Genomic DNA, 17,153 nt, shown 5'->3' on the forward strand with positions numbered 1-17,153 from the left:
TTTGTCAACATAATTAAATTGCTCATTAAAGGCCCTGCGCCTTAATTTCCTTTCCCGACTACATTCATTAAACATCTAATGTAAGCCTTTCTTCGGTAATAAACTTCAATTTGATTCCACACAGCGCTAACGAAAAATAACAGCTGGTGATTAAAGTGGTTTGGTGTTTAAGTGTTTTTGTTTAATTACATTTTACGTTAAATCTTTAAATATTATGTCAACGTAAGTATCAATATCAGAGAGACAACCTTTATCACCTAGTGAAAAAAATCCATAAATTAAGGTCCCTCCCACTAGCGTGGCCTCGACTTCATTTTACAGGTAGTCCTTTAATTAATTGTGTGCGTCTGTTAATGACATAGCCTTGCTCTTTTTTTGCAAGCTTCCCGGACTTCCCGCGTTGGCTGTAGTGTGACTGGCTGCCCGAACTAGGGCGAAACAAGAGTTGCAGCAGATAGGCTGCATCCGCCTTTGTTTGGGGTCCCTCAACTTCGTAAACTTATTCGCCCGTGGTTTTCACCGCACCTCGGAGGGAGGATGGCTGCCATCAAGGCGCTGCAACAGTGGTGCAAGAACCAGTGTGATGGCTACAGAGATGTGGCCGTTAAGAACATGACAACATCTTTCAGAGATGGGTTAGCGTTCTGTGCGTTGATCCATAAATTCAGACCGGATCTCATGTAAGAACTATTTTATGACCATGTGTTATTGTGAAACCGGATGGTGATGTTCAAAGTTTGGTCAGTAAATATGCGATTGTGATGGGGAAAGTTGTCGTTGAATTAACTAACAATGTTACATACTTGCAGTCGACTGCTGTCGCTTTTTCAGTCCCTGGAGACAGCGAAGGATGTTCACCAAGTCGTGTGAGCTTTATCGCATACGTGCCTAGTGTAGCCCACATCGTAATCGGGGTAGCCTAACTGCAACTCTAACCTAGTTTAAAGAGCCTTGTCCTCTCTTTCGCTTAAACGTAAGAATGTAGCCTACCACTAGGCGACTAATTAACTTTTCCACAGCCAATGTAACGATAAACCGAGAGAGTGATGGTTACAAACAAATCATTTGTATTTTGTCGGGGGAAAAAGTCGAGACTGGCTTGCAATGGACATTTAACGGCAGCCTACAGTGGACGAATATTGCAAGTCGATGGCAGTAATGAGTTAACATGTTACAATGTTACAAGGTTGCAATGTTCTCTCCTAAGGTGGTTTAAATCCAAGACTCGGGATGTTTATAAAACATTGTCCTTTTGCCTGTCTTCTACCCATGTTGTGTCATTCATTGGGTAGTAGACAGCTTTGCAGGTATTGGATTTAAGGTAGTGACTCATGTTTATGTTTTCTTTTCCAGAAACTATGACTCCCTCCGAAAAGAGGATGTGTATGAGAACAACAAACTGGTAAGCTTTGCTGACTACATAGTGTTCTCACAAAGTCACCTGTCCTCACTGATCAACAGGCCTATAATTATACACATGCTGTACTCTAGCTTGCAAATTTGGGTAGTTTCATAGCAGGTTGTTTCAAAAAGGCTTAAAATTAAACTTTTTTTTTAATTGAATGTATATTTGTTGAAACTTGTTGATATGGTTGAACATCTATAATTTGTTTTTCAATACATGTTGATTGAGTTGTTTCTGATTCACTGTCAAACATGAGAGTTGTAGTGGATATTTTAGTGTTTGATTGATTGTCTGAAGAATCAAGGATAAAAAAATATACTTTATACATGGTAAAATGTTCACATCTTTTGTCTCATACTTAATTCAGTACATTTTCTATAGCACTGATCTGCCAGTGTGTTGGGTTATGCTATGACCACTGCAAGGGAGTTTATTCAATATATATCTACTCACTTGGTACAAATTAAGTGTCATCTCAAGATGTGCACGTTTTCATATATTGTAGCTGCGTGTACTCTGTTGGAGTGGACACCTGAAACAAATGTAGTTTCTTGCCATCCGTTTAAGGTTAAATACTTGAAGGGTTTATGATCTGTGCTTTGTATCGACACCATCTTAGTAACACCATTTGAGGAAGTTGTATAGTGTATATGATTTTTTTTTAAAGAAATGAATTGCATACTCTCTGTGTTGGAGTGGACATCATTTGACAGAGAACTTGGTGGTTAACAATAGTTTTCCAAATATATCAGTTACTTTGATGTTCAAATTCTATCTATCTTTGATGTTCAAATTCCGTTTATTGTAACACTCTCTATGTATCAAGTGCCTTCCAGTAGCAAGTCACACATTGTCCACAGGACATGGTCCTTCTGCGCATTGTCTGAAGTGGGGCCCAGTCGTTGGTGAAGTCAATTGGCACAAAGTCAATTCCCAAGTTATTTTCATGTTTCCTCTTTTGAAATGTCCCTCTGAAGAGAAAATAGGCCAATGGAAATGTTCAAACGCATTTTAGACGGCTGACACTGATAGGTTTAACTCGTGTGCTGCATGTGATGAATGTCAGGGTGTTCTAAAATAAGTTGTTGTTGCTCAAACACTTTGTTTGAAACCGCAGGGAGGCCGTATATAGCCATTTTCATCAAAGATAACATTTTGTGGACTGATTTAATTCTGTCTTTATCCTAGTAGGGATAATAATTTAATTTGTGAAGGGCCCCATTTGTTTTATCAACATGCGAGGAGAACTTATAATCAATGTATTCATCTCAATTCAATTAATTTTCAGCTATTGTTTTAGAAGTTCACGCCTTTGTTCCGTTCTCGCCTTTCAGCAGTAGTAAAGAACTACGTCTCGGTGAACTAATTTTCATGTGTTGTGCTGTTGTAATGCACAATGAGATCCCAGTAGCGGTACATATGGTGAGTGCAGACTTTGAAGTTGGTTGAATGTTTTCCAGAAGACAGTATTGGCTTGAAAAGAGATGTCCGTTAATTGTTTCATGAAACTTGAGTGCGTCTTTGACCTGCGTTTCAACAGGCAGCAAAGTTTTTCTACTGTAGGTCACTGTTTGTCCCAGTGGCCTTTTTTTTCTTTTCTTTTTTTTGTAATCTCGCCTTGCTTCCTGCAAGGAAGTGTGTGTAAGCTCCTTTTGTGATCGACTACCTCTGACTGTCCAGCTGGGTCTAGTCCATTATTGAAGACTTTCTTTATTCGCTCTGCTTCCTTGGACCGTCAGGCTGAAAGCCCTCATACTGAGTCTTACCCTTTACTTGGATAAATGTGTTCAAACTGCTGCTTGCCAGCACTACAGCCTCCCTGTGTCTGTTAGCAGCAACGCGACCCACTCCGAGTCCCTTGGGGATATCCATTATGAATGAGGCTTACTGTCATACGATGGCGACACCTGATCCGTGCCATCTAGATTCATTTACAACTGCACTCCATTACCTGGGCAAAGATACGTGCCTGGTGGGGGTATACTTCTGCCTCTCGGTGCTCGCTCAGTGTTGTGGTGGTCTGCATTTATCATCAGCTAGCCTCCTTGGCCTGTGTTTGCTTAAAGTGTCTCGAGTACAGTGTCACCTGTACATTCCCCCTGCTGCTCCAAGCGCCTGGCTTCCTGTTTGTTTTCATATTTTATGAAGTTCATGGCCAGTTCCCTTATTCTAGTCAACGCAGCCCACCTCCATCCCTCCCTCTCTCCATCCAGCCATCCCTCCCTCCCTCCTGTTTGTTTTCGTACTTTATGAAGTTCATGGCCAGTTCCCCTTATTCTATTCAGCGCAGCCCACCTCCATCCCTCCCTCTCTCCCTCACTCTCTCTCTCTCTCCCCCCTATCTCTCTCACTATTCCCCTCTCTCCCATCATCTATCTCTCTCTCTCTCTCTCTCTGTCTCTCCATCCCTCCCTCGCTCCCTCCCTCAGCCACTCTTGCTAATCGAGCAGCCAACACTTTGGAGATGGCAGCCTCTCCTTCCTGTCCTCCCGTCTGCAGCTGCGACACAGGAGTGGCCCTTCCTGTGAGCCTGAACAGTAAACTTTAATGAGGCTGTCCACGCCGGGTCTGAAACAATGCTCCGCTCCTCCTCCTCCTCCTCCTCCTCCTCCTCTCTGCTCCATCCTCTTTCTTTTTCCCAGACTCGCGAGTGCACAGGAAGTGTGCTATTCATTATTCACTGCCTGCCTAGACCTCTCTCTGCGTGGGGGCAAGAGAGATTGCTGCGCTCTGGACTTTTTTTTTCTATTTTGGGAATTCTTTTTTTTTTTTTTTTGTTGGGTCTGGCCTGTGTTTACAGTTAATTGGGTAACTATACACTTACAGGACCATTCAGTCTTGCCAAGGCGCTGCACTGCCACTTGTAAAACAATCAAACGTGTCTCCCGCCTGCAGAGGAATATTTAAAGCTGTGTCTAAATGAAAGGTCAAGAGCGTTTCCCAGCTCTCTGGCGCTTGGGTAGAGGCTGTCAATGGCTTCATGTGTTATGGGTGCAGTTCTGCAGCCTAGCAAGAGCTTGATGTTTATGCAGTCTGTCTGGTAGGTCTTTGGGGATCCTCATACATATTTTAAACTGACTTAATGATTTAGAGTTCCGTGAAGTCATACATGTTCTCTAACATTTATATTTCTTAAGTTCTTTCCTGCAGTTTAGACGCTTAAGTACTTGAAATGCACAGCGTGTAATGTGTATGCCTATGCATACTTTTAATTTTCCAGGTTTAACCAAGCAACTTCTTGTTTGCACATCTGGTCTATATGGTGCTACGTTTCCCATGACTCTTGTTACTATAACAACTCTGTGTTCTCTTTGTGTACCTTGGCTAATGTTAAAGCCATACAAATACAAAAACAGTGAATCAAGCTAGCATTAGTCAGATATGTGAAGGTGCACCTCTCCACCCCTCCTTCCACTCCCTCTCCTCAGTCCTCACCCAGGCCGGGCCATTGAAGCCGATTTGATTGACATCCAGGAGGCCCAATTGCCATCTGTGTAACTTTCTGATCTTCTAAATGGTTAAGAGCTGTGGCCCACTGATGAAGGAAAAGAAATGTATATGGAATGCCTCCCTGGCTGTTCAGCGAACATGACTTGTAGCATGGCTCTTTGGAATACATGTCTATATTTAAGATCCTTTTTTGAAAAACATTTGTAACAAAAACTCACATAAACTCACTCACATTTTTATTCAGAAAGACATTTCATACTTTTTTTTTAAATGTATTATTCTTTAAACTATGCTTTAGTAATGAGCTGTTTTAACTATGTAGCACTCTGAGATTCTGTTTGAATGTAGAGTGCACTACAAATAAAATGAATTATTATTATTATAACATACTGTATCGTTCAAATCTTTCCTCTGGCTTGTTTTTCTGTGCAGGCCTTTCACGTCGCGGAGGAGCACCTGGGGATTCCCGCCCTTCTGGACGCAGAGGACATGGTGGCTCTGAGCGTCCCAGACCGGCTCAGCATTCTCACCTACGTCTCTCAGTACTACAACTACTTCCATGGCCGCTCTCCTAGTAGGATACTGCTATGTTTACACTTTCACAGATACTTTGCTAACAGCAAAATACTGTTTTGACACAGGAGCCGGGTTTCCGTCCAATTCATTCGCATATTTTTAACGCTTTAGTAAAAATTTGGCTAAAAGGAATGTGGATCTGTGCACATTTGTGTTCGAGGTGTTATGTGAATTAAGAATGGACACTCCTAAACAAGGGAGGTGATGTAAACAGCTTTGGGTTCAAAACTTGAGGTCGTCAGGGCAACTTTAACGGAAACTCGTGATAAAATGTCAACAAATGTGTTTTGATGCGAATAAACCCTTTTCCGTCAACCTTAGTTGTATTATATACCCTACGTGAATCGGGAGTTAATCCATCCCCTCTAGCGAATCAATTTCTTTTTCGACTTAGATTTTATGCGCAGTTCAAGCGCATTTCAAGCATCTCCACTCAGGATTCCCTATTCAAATAGCAAAAATTCAAATCCAGCTAATGTTTTCAGCATTGCATTCTTTATAATTGTAGGTGTTGCATAGCTCGGTAAAAGCATAAAAGTTGTCATGAATACCAGTGGCAACAGTGCTTTCTAGGGTGGAGACTCCTATGAATTAAGCCCTTTGATTTGTGCCACACTAGTTGTAAGTTTAAAACTTAGTGGCCTACAGGTCTACATCATGTACAAAGTGTATCAGTGTTTCCCCTTAACATCATAGTATGGAAGATGATCAGGACATCCTATAGATCAAATTATGGGAATGAACCATCCGATGTGCTGTCCGATGCACTACATTTACCATGAACTGTGAACTTGTCACCAACATGTAAGACACTCGGGTGAATGAATCCCTGTATTTGTCTTTGCACTATGCTCTTACTTTTAACCCCTGAGTTAGACCGAGGAAGCAGGTAGTCTTCATAAATGTTGACCATAGACATGGGGTCACTATTTATTTAAGATGAGTGAGATTCTAATACATGTAAACAGTACACATATATGCAAACAGCACAGAGCACTTGATCCAGAACACTTGATCCAGAACACTTGATCCAGAACACTTGATCCATTTATTAATTCTGTCTTTTCTCTCTCTCTCCTCCCTGTCCAGTTGGAGGGGTGGGAGGTATTAAGAGGCCGGCTGGAAGCTCGAAGGAGGAGCCGTCTGAGAAGAAGAACCTTCCGGTCGTTGCCAAAACATTCAGCCCCAAAAGAGCCACGGAGAACTGTCCCCCGGCTCCTCTCAACCAGAAACCGCCACCCTTGCTTAAATCGGAACCGGCTGGCGAACAGGTACTGGCCTGGGAGTAAAACCCACGAGGCACTGCAGTGGAGTGCCAAAGCATGGCTTTAGACTCTTATTAGAATAAACAAAGGATACGCAAGCATCCAAGCCATGGATGGCAAATAAGGATTTATTGGCATTGCAGGGAAGACAGAGAAAATTACATTTTTGATCCATGCTGCTTGTTTTGTGCTTCACCTGGTACAGACTATATTGTTGTTTTATGATAAATAGAGGGGGGAAATTAGACAGTATTTTTTACAATGCTTAGCCATCTAAAGGTCGCCTTTTATGAAATGCCTAATCCGGTTTTATCCACTGTTGTCTGGCTCTCACAGAAGGCAGTATTAGTCGAGAGCTCCAATAAAACTGGCACCCTCAATAGCAAATGCGCTGTTTGCAAGACCCATGTGCATTTGGTGCAGCGCCACCTAGTGGATGGGAAACTATACCACAGGAGCTGCTTCAAGTAAGATGTCTCTTCATTAACAAAATATTGATTTTGTTTACCGCTACTCTAAATATAACTTTGTACATGTTTTTGATACAAAAGTGTGTTCTCCAACCAATATCACACCAATTGATCCCACCAATCAATTAAATTCAATTGTATTTATATAGCGCCATAACTATACACATCCTCCTCCTAGGTGCAGTGAGTGTTCTAATCCCCTCCTGGCGGGGGCGTATAGGACGGGACCTGACCCAGGAACCTTCATCTGCAGTGCCCACCAGAAGGGCTCTAAGTCCTCCCTCCCCAGGTCTGCACAGAAGAACACCACCCCTGGCCCTGTCAACCCCCCCACGCCTGCTCCTCCTGCAGCAGAGGTGCAGCAGGCGGCTAAGAAGGAGACCAGGACCCAGCCAGTCCCACAGCCCTCCGCCTCGGTGCTAACCTCCCCAGTGAAACTCACTCCCAGGCCCCCTGTGGACCCCAGCCCAGCGCCACAGCCATGGACCCCCTCAGCACAGAGGACCCAAGCAGCCAGACAGCGGTTCTTCCAGTCCTCCAGCCCAGCCCCATCTCCAGCCCCAGCCCCAGCCCCAACGACGGCGGCGGTGGCTGCGTCCTCATCCTCGTCCTCGTCCCTGTCCTCAGCTCAGGCTCCTAGAGGATCGCATGCCCCTCGGCCAGCTCCAGGGCCGTCGAAACCAGAGGAGAAGGAGCACGCCCGGGACCTGATCACCAGGAAACTGGTAGAGGGGAACTGCAACAACAACAACACTGCGTATCAATTTGGCAACCGGGCAGATAGTAATTGGTGAGGCTTTTGAGTGGTTTGTTACCTAAATTATTGTCTTGTTCATCATCAAATCAATTGTGTGTGTGTGTAAACATATATATTTAATAACATTTAAATTAATGAAGGTATGGCTATCCTCTCCACCTCATTGTTAATTTCCCATAATATGCTTCTGAGTAAATATCCTAATAGCTCCTCTAGTGCCAGGGTGAATTATTTAACGTATTCAGTTCTGTGTGTGTGTGTGTGTGTGTGTGTGTGTTTTTATGCTGCTAGTTATTTATTTTATCAATTAAAAAGGGGCACCAGACTTCCTCATTAGCATATTTGATTACACAGCAGACAATTACCATAAATCACCCGACGTGGCTCCGCCTGCCACAAAGAGCGGCGGCGAGCTAATTGTGTAAATTGTTAACCTAATAGAATAAGCATTGTGTGTGTCTGTGTGTGTGTGTGTGTGTGTGTGTGTGTGTCTGTGTGTGTGCCTCTGTGCAGGTCTGGGAAGGGGCTCCGCTCTGCCGGGGTACCCAGCTGGAGGCTGGAGAAACGCAGCCAAGGCACGGCAGGGGGTGGGGGGGCGCCTCTCGCACACACCCCCGCACACACCCCCACGCCCGCGCCTGTCATCAGCACCACCTCCTCCTCCTCCTCCTCCTCCACCACCACCTCCTCCTCCAACTCCAACAGCAAGGAATCCCTCTGGCTGGCGGCCATCAGAGAGCGAGAGCTTGTGAGAGCTCCCCACCCCACATCCACCCCCAGACCCAGTCCCATCACCATCGTCACCACCTCCTCCTCCGCGTCTGCTGCGCTCGCCTCCAGTGCCAAAGGTCAGATTTTCCAGCAGATGACCTTTGCTGTAGATTGCAGTTCATTGAATGTTGCTTTGAAAGGTCAATGATGAAGTATTACGGTAAACATTTCTTAAACCTGAAATTGAAATGTCGCCCTGGGAGGGTGAAAAGGCAGGAAAAGAAAACCTGTTTTGAATGTGCTAGAGTGGGTCTCTCTCTCTTTCTTTCTTTCTTTCTTTCTTTCTCTCTCTTTCTTTCTTTCTCTCTCTCTCTCTCTCTCTCTCTCTCTCTCTCTCTCTCTCTCTCTTTTTTTTTTTCCCTCGCTGATTCTTCAGATTTTTTTTTTTATTCTTTGATGAAAAGTATTTTTGGTCCCCGCTTTTCTTTGCGCCTCTAAAGAGGTGATGGTGCTCACACTGCTTGCTATATAGAGCTCTTAGTATATTTAATCTGTATTTTATTTGTGTATTTCTGTCTGTCTGTCTGTCTGTCTGCCTCTCCTTTCCCTCCCCTCCCTTGCAGCGAGACGCCTAGCTGGTTCAGAAGGCTCTGCTGACTGGCGATCAAAGCTCCAACCCTTCTCTACAAATGGGCCGAGCCTGAAGTAAGTTTGATCTGCCGCCGCTCATCCCTAATGCGCTCTAATCCACGAGCACACACACACACACACACACACACTCAAGGGGAAGCAGGGGAAAGTCACCCGGGTGAGAGTTGCTATGATACAGAGAGTGTGAGCGTGAGCGCTGACGGGTGGGCCGGGTTTTCTCTTTTCTCCCCCCCTCCCTCCCTCCCTCCATCCCTCTCTCCCTCCTCTAGCCGTCTGAAGTCTCCTGCCTCGCCCATCGCTTTAGTCTTTGATTGGCTCAGAGTGCAGCCACTAGCCCTCTCCCCTATCCTCTCCCCAGTCCTCTCCCCAGTCCTCTCCCCCAGGGAGTGTTGTGCCTGAGACCTGGCCTAGTGCCACACAATATCCATACCATAATATCCCCCCCAACCACCCCCATCTCATCCATGCTGCCAACCACCACCCCCTAAGGAAGCCGTCTTCTGAGAATCCTCTTCCACCAAACTCAAACTCCGAAGGTAAACATGAACCATGTCGAGATGTGATGCCATTCTCCCATGGAGCGTTCACAAGGCATTGTGGGTGGTGGATAGGATATGGGTATATCCCACTTGTCTTTCTCACAAGTCTGTACATCATTTATTCAGTTCTGTGAAGAGGTTAAAATGAGATGAGGGGAACGTCATTTCACCTTCCACGCTTTTAGGAAAGGAACAAAGAGAACAGGAGAAGCTGACGTGTAATTTCCAGTAGCCTTTCTTTAGCCTTGAGAGCAGGAGATTGGGACACAGTGGACTGGAAGGTGACAGAGGGGAAAAATGAGAATCACTCCTAAGTCAGTTTGCCTCAATTGTCCTCTCAAGACTTGTAGTAGATGTTCTCTGAAGCAACAGAAAGACTTCTTCTCATAAAAAATAGAAATGATTCCTTTATCCTGTTTTTACTTCTACACTATTGAATAAACAATCAAACCAGACCAGATCAAAACAGACCACTTACCTCAGTCAGGCTTTGGCCGAAATCGGGTTTATGCCATCATGTAAACGTACTGACTCCTCTACAATGCTTCTTCCAGAACTCCGGAACCTTCTAAAGGCTTGCCACTCACCCCTGTGGAGAACAAGCCTGCTACGACCTACAAGGCCAGTCTATGCATCAATGTGAACTCAACTACCTCTCCGACGGTCCAACATCCAACCAGCCCTCCGTCATCAGGCTACACCAGTTACAAATCTCCCTCGGTCCAGCAGCCTTGGAGGCAGAGCTCCGGTAAAGCCTTTATTTTTTGTGATCTGGCATGTCTATGGCTTGATTACTCACCTCTGAAGAGCCTTATGCCTTATGCCTCATGCCTTACGCGTACGCTTTTGCGTAACTCGCTGACTAGGCTGATGGATAAATGTGCGCAGAGTGGCAATGTCATTGTGCATGTTCTCAAGTTTGACGACAGAAGTTATTCTTTATGAGCTGTGCAGGCGGCTTTATTCGTTATTTCTGCGTGTTAGGTGTTGAGAGAGCTTTTGTGGCGCCTGTTCACTTACCCTCCAATCGGACTCCAGCTTTCTCCAGCAGTTCCTCTGCCAGTGGTGCACCCAGCGTCAAAGATCCATCTCCAAAGTCGCATCAACGTGGATCCGCTGCCCTCGGTAATGTTCAAAATTTGATGAGCTAAAGCAGATGAAATTTGGGATGTTGGCTTTTTAGCAGACTTCATTATTATTATAATTTTTTTTTTTTTTTATTAAACCATTGTGTCAACTGCCAAAATTCTCTTTAATATCATTCTTAAATCCACAGGCTCACAGAATGAAAGTGTCCGTGCTAATGTCTCATTGACTGCCTCATTCTGTCGAACACCGTGTGTGTCAGGCCGTGACCCACCCCATAGAGCCTCTTCACCCAAACAGGCTCGTCGGGGCTCGGCTGGGCCCGGTAAGATCTTTCGGAAGTTCTTGTCTGTCTGTGTCTGGCTATTTCCATGTAAAGTCAATGAGGATGTAATGCATGTGTTTGGTTTTGAAACTTATAAAACAGAATCTAAGAAGGGGGATTTCACATCCACTGGACCTACACCTCATTGGATAGCTCCGGTGACTGTCATTGTTTCTCCGAGTAAATCGACCAACCACAGCGCTCTATCTCCAAAGGACTCACCTGTTGAGCAGGGTAAGCCTTATGCAACTGCTCTGCTTATTGGGGCGACAGTAGGTAGAGAAGTCGTTTAGTCTCTGAGGTAGAGAAGTCGTTTAGTAATCAGAAGGTAGCTAGTTCGATTCCCTGTCCTTGACCAAGACACTGAACCTCTAATTGCTCCTGATGTGCAGTATGACATTAGTGTAAATATAAGAAATGTGTATACAACATTGTAAGTCGCTTTGGATAAAAGTGTCTGCTTAATGACTAAATGTATTTAAGTCCTGCTTAATACTAATTAGCTTCATACTATTTTATTGTGATTTTAATAAACTAGACTTCTGTCACATAGGGACATTAAAGAGCATGTTGGCCTTTTTCCCTCTTAGGTTCCAGAAATGGACATTACTCATCAGTGGAAACGGCTTCTGTCACTAAAATGAGGTCACCAGTAAGTCCTCAGGGAAATCTGTCACTTCATTCATTATTAATAGGATTTAAGAAAATGTAGACTTTATCAATAATACTATGGCAATGTAAATATGAGGGATGGATTTCATTGCAGTCATGGATTCTTCATGGCAGACACCCAGACATGTACGTTACTTACAGGGTAAAAAAAAATACATTTTGAGCGTTTCTCTTCCACATCGTAGGCAAAAGCACATCACATTCCCATGGATGAGATTGTGAAGGAGCTGAGTGAGATCGAGGAGAGCCTCAACGAGTTGGAGAGGGACGGGGTGGACCTGGAGAAAAGGCTCCGGAGCTGTGAGGAAGGTAACGACCTTAAGATGCCATAATCGCGTCTTTGATAAAAGCGTCTTTGAGTATTTAGAAAAGCGCTATAGAAAATTGAATTATTATTATTATTAGTATAATCGTCTGCCATGTTCGTGGGCAGCTTTGGCACATTTTTGTTAAGTTTTTTTAAGATTTAGTTTTGGGCTTTTTTTTTTGCTTTTAATGGATAGTGAAGTGAAGAGTTGGACAGGAAATGAGAGGTGGGGAGTGGACAGGAGAAATGACATCAGGCCGGATTCGAACCTGTGTCCTCCATGGGCATCAAGCCTGAATGCGGTCAGGGCTACTGCTTGCGCCACTGCTTGCGCCACAGTGCCCCCCACTTTGGCACATTCTTAATGAAATGGTGATCTCCCTGCACAGTAGAGATTGCTCTATTTATGGTTGGACTTGGTTTGGACCATTTTGGTTTCCAGAGGGGTTTCCTGGTGTGATGTTGCCCTAGACCTTTCATGGTTTAAAGTAGCCTTTCAGGTTTATGTGTTCTCAATATAACTGGAGAATTGTGAGTGGTTTAATTGGTCTGAAGCTAGTCTCCTATGTCCAAGAGCTAGCTGGCAGAAGGACGCGTCTGCTTTCTCTTTAGGTCATTCCTTGCCAAAATAAACTGCCAGGGCTTTTCTTTTCCCCAGCATTTGATTTGATACGGTTTTTTTTTTTTTTTTTTTTTTTTTTTTGGTATGTACCATACAGCCACCACTAAAAAGGAGTTGCCCCCTTTCCTTCTCCGGCGTGTGTGTGTGTGGGTCGGTGTGTGTGTGTGTGTGTGTGTGTGTGTGTCTGTGTGTAGTTCAGGGAGCCGTGCTCTCATTCCAACCCTGTTAGCCGAGCGGGTCCACCAGGGAGATGGAATTCCGCCGCTGCCTGAAGGGGAGGGATGTGACCAATAAAAGGGACTCATTTCCAGCAGTCAGGGCCAAATGAGGCGAGGAACACGGACCGCACTGAGGGAAGCTCCCCTCCCCTCTCATTCCCCCCCCCCCCCCCCCCCCCTCACTCCTCAGGGACGAGAGCGCAGGATGGAATGTTGAGAGAAAGGGGCGGGTGGGGGGAGATGGAGAGTAAGAGAGGGAGAGAGGGAGAGAGGGAGCGCTTGAGACAGACAGAGGTGAGACATAGAGGGAGAGGGGAAGAATTGAGAGAGAGAAGGGGAGTGGAGAGATGGGGACCGAGGGAATGAGAGAGGGAGACATAGATGTGAGACAGGCAGGTGTGGAGAGGAAGAATTGAGAAGGAGTGAGAGGAGTGAGAGAAGGGGTGAGTGAGAGGGAGGAATGGAGGGAGAATAGTGTGGGGGATAGAAATGCGTTGCACCAAGGCCAGGGGAGAGCAGACAGGGGAGGGTTGGGGAAGAGAGTGAGGTTACCTGATTGGCTGGTTTCAAGGTCATCATGGTGCTGGCACAGTAATATCATCTCTGGGCTCCCTGTTCACCTGTCGCAGCCATCGCAGCCAGTGGGATTTAACAGGGCCCACCTGCATCTCTGTGTGTGTGTGTGTGTGTGTGTGTATCCAACTCTAACCTCAAGGCAATATTCAGTGGCACCACTTCTGCGCTGGACAGCATCAATGTGTTAGCTAGAAGTGGCCCTCAGAAAAGGAAGAAATCTGATAGAATTTCTCAAGGGGGTATGGAGAGTGTAATATCACAAAACATGTCGCTTGTCTCAATAGACTAGTTATCCGCAATGTTTTAGATGCCGCCTCCTGTGTTTCAGGCCCTTGTGCTAACTCGGTCAATAGCAACTGGTTTACTTAGAAGGAAAACTAAATGCCTTCAACTCTGTAGAATACATAACATGTATTAATTGTGTGTGTGTGTGTGTGTGTGTGTGTGTGTGTGTGGATAGAGATGGGTAAGCAATTTATAAGCATAGTCTTTGGTGTATTGTTTCTTCAGTGAAAGACATTTTTGTTGCTGTTTTTGTTGTTGTTTTCTGGTTCTGGTGATTTTCCTTTTTGCCTGATTTCTGCTCACTTCCTTGTTTTTCAACCAGAGGGAGAAGGGGACATTCTTATGGACCCGTTGATGGTGGACTGGTTCCACCTCATTCGCAAGAAGCAGGGCTACATGAGAAGGGAGTCTGAGCTGGTCTACATGTACGTTGCATCACACACACACACACACATACACACACAGCAGGGCTACATGAGAAGGGAGTCTGAGCTGGTCTACATGTACGTTGCATCACACCCACAGCATTCATAATGCCTCTGCTTCTGTTTTTTTTTTTTTTTTTTTTTAAAGACCAAATGTGCAGGGTCGTGCAAAATGTTACCAACCATCACAGAAATCATTGCATAGTAGGTAATAGTTTAAGATCTATCCACAGGAGTTCTATGTTAAGAGCAGTGAAGTGTGGCCAGAAATGTCAATGAAATAATATGGTGCAGTGACACCAACTGCATCAGTTTAAAGACTTATTTAGTGCCTCTGAGGTGGCCATGTATGATGCATGGTCTTTGCACACGGGTGACATTTGAGCTCATCAGTGAGGTTCTTCTTCCCACCGATCTCTTCAGAGCGAGGACTCAGGACCTGGAGGAGCAGCAGCCTGGAGTGGAAGGAGAGCTACGGAGACTGCTGGACAAGCCAGGTGTGTGTGTGTGTGTGTGTGTGTGTGTGTGAGACTGCTGGACAAGCCAGGAGTGTGTGTGTGTGTATGTGTTTGTGTGTAAGACTGCTGGACAAGCCGTGTGTGTGTGTGTGTGTGTGTGTGTGTGTGTGTGTGTGTGTGTGTGTGTGTGTGTGTGTGTGTGTGTGTGTGTGTGTGTGTGTGTGTGTGTGTGTGTGTGTGTGTGTGTGTGTGTGTGTGTGTGTGTGTGTGTGTGTGTCTGCTGGACAAGCCAGGTAGGGTAACGCAGCCGGCTAACATTCACACCTCAGTCAGGAGGAAGAGATCCTGTTTGCTGGGAGAACCTGAGACTGTGTTGGACTTCAAGACGGTCCGTGCGTGACCTTGTCAACTTCTGGTCAACGGTTTTAAAAAAAACATGAGAATGCTCACTTACATCAGTCAGTCACTTAGATCAGGTCCTTACATACAGTTTGCAGTAATTGCATACTAAAATGATGGCTGATATAAGTCCATAACTCTACATTTACATTTACATTAACATTTACATTTAGTCATATAGCAGACACTTTTGTCCAAAGTGACGTACAAGGGAGAGAACAATCAAGCTAAGAGCAATAAAACCTGGTGTAACAATAAATACTGCTTTTTTTTTTTTTTTTTCAAGAAATAGAAAACGACATACAAAGAAAAGGAAGTGCGGGACTGTCACTGGTTAATTGCAAGTTAAGCCAAGGTGCCAGTTAGGAAGGGAGGTGCTCTCTGAAGAGTTGGGTCTTCAAGAGCTTCTTGAAGGTAGAGAGGGACGCCCCTGCTCTGGTAGTGCTAGGCAGGTCGTTCCACCAACGTGGCTCTAATTGTGTTCTTAATGTTTCTTGCACCACGGCCGAACATCTACAGGATTTCATGTAGACATTGGGTAAAAAAAAAAAAAGAAAAAGAAAAGTCTTTATTTGCGTTCCTTTTCCCATCTGCCTCATGAACTAGAACGCCTGAAGAGCGCGTCTGAGCGCAGGCAGCAGGCGGAGCTGATGGAGCGACTCCTGGAGATCATAAACGACCGGAACGCCATCGTGGAGGGCCTGGATCAGGACCGGCTGAGGTGAGTGAGCGGCCATTACCCTCCTCCTCGCTGCCTCACTGAACGCTCACCTTTAAAATGTCTTATATCTGCCAGAGCCTCGATATTGACCTCTTCCTCTCACTCTATCCTTCGTTCTCTCTCTCTCTCCCTCTCTCTCTCTCTCTGTGTCTCATTGAAGGGAAGAGGAGGAGGACCAGCAGTTGAATGAAATGATGCAAAAACTTGGTAGGCTTTTTTATTCTAGATGGTTATTAGAAGAAAACCCCTTCACATACATGTGGTATATTCACCGTGTGGCTTGATACAGTGAATGCAGTGACATGTATATTCAGCCCGTGGCTTGCTACAGTGAATGCAGTGGCGTGTATATTCACCGTGTGGCTTGCTACAGTGAATGCAGTGGCATGTGTGCTTAGCGCCCTGAGTGATGTCTTCTCTGCTGTGGTTCACTTCTCAGGTGTGAAGAAGGCGAAGAGCAAAAGACAATCCTCCTTCTCCAAACTGTTTAGGAGGAAGAGCAAGAGGGTGGTGGCCGAGGGTTGATCAGCAGCAGACCGACGTTTAAAGGTGTAGTGCTCGGTTGGCAGACTGTAAGTGGTTGTTTTATTTTGCTGTGCTGTATGGCTGTGGTTGCCTGAGATTTTGAGATATCTTGCAATGAAATGTTGGTTTTCAGTGTTTTTAGTTTAGCGGGAAAGCACTTGGGTTATTGAATGAATCACCGTAGTCTTTGGGTTTTGTTTGGATTTTTGTTTTTGATCTGTACTTTCTCTCACGTTTAGTCTTAATCTGCAGTAGTAAATCTTTCACTTTGTTTTTTTTTCTTCCTTTTTTCACCTTTCACTTTAAAAGGAAATGAAGGCAACTCACCCCTTTTCTTTCGAGCACTAAGTTGATAACTTTCCAGCACTAATTTGGGTTTATGAAGGTATGAAAGTTTCATGTAAAAATAACTATGTAATAATAATAGCATAATAATGCCAGTACTATCTCTTAATTTCAAAACAAAGCTAATTAAACACAGTTCATTATGCAATGTATATAGAGATCAATGTTTTTTTTTTTTTTTTTTTGAGGCACCACAAAACATTCTGAACTGAAATGGGGGTAACCACTGTATCATTGAACAATTACACTTGGAAAGTGCTACATCACTACTCTCGGTTGTAAAGAGGAGGGGGTAATTCCACTTAAGGGCTGAGGGGGGCAGTATAGCTTCAGGAGCAGTCTCTGCAGCAAATCCCATTTTCTTC

The 17,153-nt window shown here is 44.8% G+C and overlaps 1 protein-coding gene across 1 annotated transcript; it reads left to right on the forward strand.

Annotated features, from left to right (window-relative positions):
• Window positions 1-537: 537 nt before the first annotated feature.
• Window positions 538-16,467, forward strand: micall2a (mical-like 2a; the record flags this gene model as incomplete). The annotated part of the gene is made up of 19 exons (XM_080855787.1): window positions 538-680; window positions 1,354-1,402; window positions 5,288-5,429; window positions 6,521-6,702; window positions 7,033-7,163; window positions 7,345-7,956; window positions 8,437-8,771; window positions 9,258-9,339; window positions 10,379-10,590; window positions 10,809-10,949; window positions 11,101-11,235; window positions 11,338-11,469; window positions 11,826-11,887; window positions 12,093-12,216; window positions 14,238-14,340; window positions 14,764-14,837; window positions 15,804-15,918; window positions 16,079-16,125; window positions 16,358-16,467. The coding sequence occupies 19 exons, from the start codon at window positions 538-540 to the stop codon at window positions 16,441-16,443; spliced, it is 2,907 nt and encodes a 968-aa protein (XP_080711913.1). The 3' UTR covers window positions 16,444-16,467.
• Between the last annotated feature and the right edge of the window lie 686 nt (window positions 16,468-17,153).

This window comes from Sprattus sprattus (assembly GCF_963457725.1).
Source record: "Sprattus sprattus genome assembly, chromosome: 18".
Classification (NCBI taxonomy): Eukaryota; Metazoa; Chordata; class Actinopteri; order Clupeiformes; family Clupeidae; genus Sprattus; species Sprattus sprattus.